Raw genomic sequence first — 5,159 nt, forward strand, 5'->3', positions numbered from 1 at the left:
CTCATATTTCATGACATTCAAGCAATAGCCATATATGTAGCACCAAGTATACTACCTAAATAGCTACTTTTTTTAGCTTTGATTGTATCCCACATACGGCGTGGTGATATAATATTCGTCGAGTTCCAGCGGCAAAGACACGTTGGGACGCTAGTATTAAAAAAAAACTATTTCTATTACAAATAAATAGAAAATATTATTTCTATTTTTCTCAATTAAAACCATCAAATGCCACTAAAATTGGTAACAGTACCTAATCATAGAGATACTGTAATGATAAAAAAACTTTAATCTTCACTTCGTATTTCCGTTTTTTAAATCCCAACAGCAGCTGGCACGATAAGAAATGATTTATAATAATACTTGAAGTTGACTTGACTTGATTTATAAAAATATCTATGTATCTGCTCTAGTTCTATTAATGGTAACTAAAAAAATAGCTTCACGCTGTATCCCGCATATAACAGGGTGCAGGGGGAACCTAGTGTTAAGGCACTCTGTTTTTCAAATTTAACATATTAAAATAAGAAAAGGATAAAAGAAGAGTATAATATAGAACCAAAGGATGTAAATACTAAATTTGACTCATAATACTTACTATCTTACAGCCCATATAAGATTACTTCTTTTTAACTCTTTTAGATTACTTATGTGAGATGGTCTTACCATAGATGAACAATTGGACGATAAATTGATAAAATAAAATTGGCTTACAGTCTCAGAAATGATGCTTAGCATTGTAAAAACTGGTCAAGTGTGAATAAGAATCGATCACCAAGCGTTCCGTACCAATTTTAGTATTACTAATAGATAGTAGAACTTATAAAAGGTGAGTGGAAGTCAATCGTGGCGCGGGAGTACAAACGTATGTGATAACCATTTTTCAAGGCCATTCTTGACAGATGGATTACATAGTGATATTCTAAGGGTACCGTTTTTCCTTTTGAGGTACGGAATCCTAAAAATAGCATTATACCTATTTGATAATTAAAAGTTTCACATTTCATTATTATCAATATATTGCTTAACTTTCGATAAAGCGATATGAATTTATTAAATATTAGCAGCATATCACATGATGATTGTCAGTTGTGTTAACATAGTTTATCGTAATGGAAGTAACTAGGTATTTATTGGTAGTGTTTTCATTATTGTTAGCGGTGACAAGAATAGAAAATGCAAGGATATTAGCATATTTTCCTACACCGTCTGTAAGTCATCAAGTTGTGTTTCGTCCACTCACACAAGCTTTAGCCAAACGTGGACATGAGGTCATCTCCGTCACCACAGATCCATTTTTTCCACCAGGAAAAGCACCTGCTAATCTCACAGAAATTGATGTTCATGATATTTCCTATAATATGTGGGGAGATTTATTAAAGTTTTATAAAAACGGAGATCGAGAAGATGTTATAATTCAAATAACGTCAACTCTCAAGACTTTGGCAAACATTTTTGATCAACAAATTGAATCACCTCAGGTGAAAAATATATTGAAAAATAAAGATAAAAAATATTTTGATCTATTAATTCTTGAGGCGTGGAGTCGTCCCCTTATAGGACTAGGTAATATATTTGATGCTCCTGTCATACTAATCAGTTCATTTGGGGCAGTTCCAATGCAATATAATTTATTTGGAGCACCTATGCATCCGTTGCTATATCCTACTCCTGGAAGACAAAGATCATATAATTTAACTTTAGTCGAGAAGGGAATTGAATTTTTTAAACATATGGCATTCGAATATTTAGTGAGCACAATAGAGGACCATGATTTAAATATTGTTAATAAACATTTCGGTGTCTCAAATTTCAAAAGTCTAAATAGCAGAATTAAAATGATGTTTTTAAATGAGCATCCTATGTGGGCTGATAATCATCCAGTTCCACCAAGTATTATTTACATTGGTGGTATTCATCAAACGGAAAGCAAGCAGCTCCCACAGGTATGAAATGTTATACCATTAATAGAACAAGAGTACATACAGGTGAGCCAAATACTAAGCATTTCTCTTACCAATTTTACTTATGCTTGTTGCTTTTGAACTAGGAAAACAAAAAACGATTGACCAACAAGTCATTGATGCACGTACTTTTAATTTCCTTGTTATTTTTTTTAAATGTAAAATAGATTTTTTTATTAATATAAACATATTTTTGATTATTCTCTGTAATATAGAACATCAAATAAACAATAACTTATTAGACTATGATTTGTTCGTTGTAGGTTTTATGGATACAATTTTTTTACTATATAATGAATACATTTCATTTAAGGACCTCAAGGCTTATTTGGATTCTTCAATACATGGTGTTATATACGTAAGTTTTGGTACAAATGTGTTACCTTCTCTCCTACCTCCGGAAAAGATTGAAATGATGGCAAGTGTATTTTCTAAACTGCCTTATAACATTTTGTGGAAATGGGACCAAGATGTGCTTCCAGGACAATCAGATAATATCAAAATATCAAAATGGTTCCCACAACCTGATCTTCTTAGTAAGTATAAGCAAGTCTTTTGATATAAACAAATTCTGTTGCTTAATTTCAATGATTAAGAAAATTTCTTAGTTCTAGTTAGCTCATAAATCTTAGAAGGTGGCTTATTTACTATCTATATAAAAATCCTATGTGGTAAAATGAACGGATTTTATTCGGGGCTACCCCCAGGAAATGAAAGATAAGAAGCATACTTTGAACTCTACGATTAATTTTGATTATCTCTGTAGATTAAAATAAGCTTATTGATTGTGTCTGGAAAAAGTATTATTTGGGTATGTATGTATATACAATTAAACGGAATTTAGGTCTATAGCTAGCATAGGTAAGTTAAAGTAAAAAGCAAACATAGTAAAAAATTGAGTTTATTCATTTAAAATACTAGTGATATTTGTCTTTTTTCTCAATCTCTAAATGATAATAACTAAAAATTCTTTTGGCCCCAAACATTAGCATTAGAAGTATTAGCTTCTGTTCTGCTTCACAAACAAAAAAATAATTATAATAATGATTATATTTTACTTTTAGAACACCCAAATATAAAATTATTCATAACCCAGGGCGGTCTTCAATCAACTGATGAAACTATAGATGCTGCGGTACCTGTCATAGGTATACCGATGATAGCAGACCAATGGTACAATGTTGAAAAATATGTTATTTATAAAATTGGACACCTGCATGATATTACTACTTTGACAGCTGATAAATTGGAAGAATCTATCAAAACAGTAATTGGAGATAAAAGGTAATTATCTATTAGCTTATTATTTAGATAAAAAGATCCTTTAAAAAAATCGAAAATGCACTCCTCCTTTCTTTCCTCCTCCCACTCCATCCTTTTTTTATTTTTTTCAAATTTGAAGTGTTATTCCACACTTAGGAATGAAAAATACTTTTCAGAAAACATAAAAAATAATTAATTTAACTAAGACATACGTACGTATGGCTTAGTTGGTCAGAGCGCTTGGATGGCTTCCAACGAGGCACAGGTTCAAATCCTGCTACGTTCAAATATTGTGTTCATGTTTTCTAAAAAGTAATACTCCAATTTTCTTGTCTTATGAATAATCTATTTAAAGACGTACTGATATTATATTTTGTATTTACTCTACGTTTCGTTTATATTTACAGCTACAAGGAAAACATTTTAAAGCTAAGAACTCTTATGAGAGAGTATCCAATTAAACCTCTTGACAACGCCGTCTGGTGGACGGAACACGTAATAAAGTATGGGGGAAGTCATCTCCAATCACCCGCAGCCGATATGCCCTGGACGGAATACTATGAAGTCAAACTTATAACAATTGTTTTGACTATCTTAACGGGCATTTTAGCTGCTTTATTAATAATTGTTAAAAAGATAATTTCTATAATATCTAAGCGTTTTATAATAAGTGCTAAATTAAAAATTTATTAAGATATTTAAGGCTTATTAACTTAGCTTCACGTTGTCTCCATAGCCAGAGTCAACCAGAGATAAAGGATCACAAAGCGCCACGGACTCTGTGAACTTCTTCCGCCTCGTCCACTGTCATAAACATCTTCATAACTGCCTTCCAGGGGATCATGGTCTTTTAGGTGACCATGATTCTGGATACTATGTTTTTGAAGGTTAACCGAGGTCTGCCCATGACTCTCTTACCGCTCATTTTTCCTTTATAAATCTTTTTAGCAATGCTGCAGTCACTCATTCATTCAGCTTGCTCAAACCAACTGACCACGTTCTTCTTCATTCTCACTATGACATCCTAGCTAGTACCTGTCATTCTGTGTGAATATCCTCATAGATTTAACGAAAAAACAACAAGGTTTTAATTGTTTTTACTTTAGATTTAAAATAATAATATATAATAATTTTAAGTGCGTTGACAAAAATTATATATTAAAACACGAAAGTAATTTAGTGTATTAAAATAAATAATTCAGTAGTATAAGCGGGCGAAGCCGCGGGTCGCTAGTATTATTATTTAATAATGATATTATATAACAATACTGCATTTTATATTATCAAATCAAATATTTGCAAGACTGTAGCTATAGTAACATATTTAAAAGATAAGTACTCCAAATATAATTGGCGCATTATCGCCTGATGCAATTAAATCAAAATTATCATGATGATATGATGAAAAGTTAATTATATATTATCAGCTTTAGAATTATGACGTTGAAATTGTAAACATATTTTTTTATATCTATACTAATATAGTAAAGCGGAAGAGTTGTTTGTTTGTTCGGAATTACCCTGTGAATTTTGATTCTCTTTATGGTGTCGAAACACACGTTTTTTGTGATGTATAGAATAGAAGATGCAGAAAAGAGAGTTTTGGCAATACATTTTATTATATACATTTTTTTTTACAAAAAAAGATCTAAAATAATAAAATCAAAAATATTATATAATATCTATAAGTACATAGATTATTATTATTATACAAATTATTTTTATAGATCTCAGTACAATATTAGCTATGATTATTTCATCTCATTACTCAAATTTCTGTTCTTTCACAGAAGTTCTACAAGTACATTAAGGTTACTTGATTATATAAGAAGACTAGCGGCCCGCTCGCGGTTTCACCCGCGTGAACTATGTTATTATTAATTTCTGTCTCCATGGCTACGTCCTAGTGACATCTATGCAAGATTTGAGTCT

General features: G+C 31.2%; 1 protein-coding gene across 1 annotated transcript; it reads left to right on the forward strand.

Moving 5' to 3' along the window:
• Nucleotides 1-1,071: 1,071 nt before the first annotated feature.
• On the forward strand, nucleotides 1,072-3,922 carry LOC146535254 (UDP-glucosyltransferase 2-like). Its single transcript, XM_085191208.1, has 4 exons — nucleotides 1,072-1,946; nucleotides 2,278-2,500; nucleotides 3,029-3,248; nucleotides 3,635-3,922. Exons 1-4 carry the CDS (start codon nucleotides 1,113-1,115, stop codon nucleotides 3,918-3,920), a joined length of 1,563 nt encoding a protein of 520 aa, XP_085047334.1. The 5' UTR covers nucleotides 1,072-1,112; the 3' UTR covers nucleotides 3,921-3,922.
• Nucleotides 3,923-5,159: the final 1,237 nt, after the last annotated feature.

This window comes from Heliconius melpomene, chromosome 10 (genome assembly GCF_056956725.1).
Source record: "Heliconius melpomene rosina isolate 202511_hmr_F chromosome 10, ASM5695672v1, whole genome shotgun sequence".
Lineage (NCBI taxonomy): Eukaryota > Metazoa > Arthropoda > Insecta > Lepidoptera > Nymphalidae > Heliconius > Heliconius melpomene.

What these genes read in the sequence shown, in the direction of transcription:
- LOC146535254 (XM_085191208.1), top strand. Translation starts at nt 1,113, where the DNA reads ATGGAAGTAACTAGGTATTTATTGGTAGTGTTTTCATTATTGTTAGCG. An exon ending in CCCACAACCTGATCTTCTTA is followed by an intron (nt 2,501 to 3,028) that starts GTAAGTATAAGC and finishes TTTTACTTTTAG; the next exon opens with AACACCCAAATATAAAATTA. An exon ending in ACAGTAATTGGAGATAAAAG is followed by an intron (nt 3,249 to 3,634) that starts GTAATTATCTAT and finishes TTATATTTACAG; the next exon opens with CTACAAGGAAAACATTTTAA.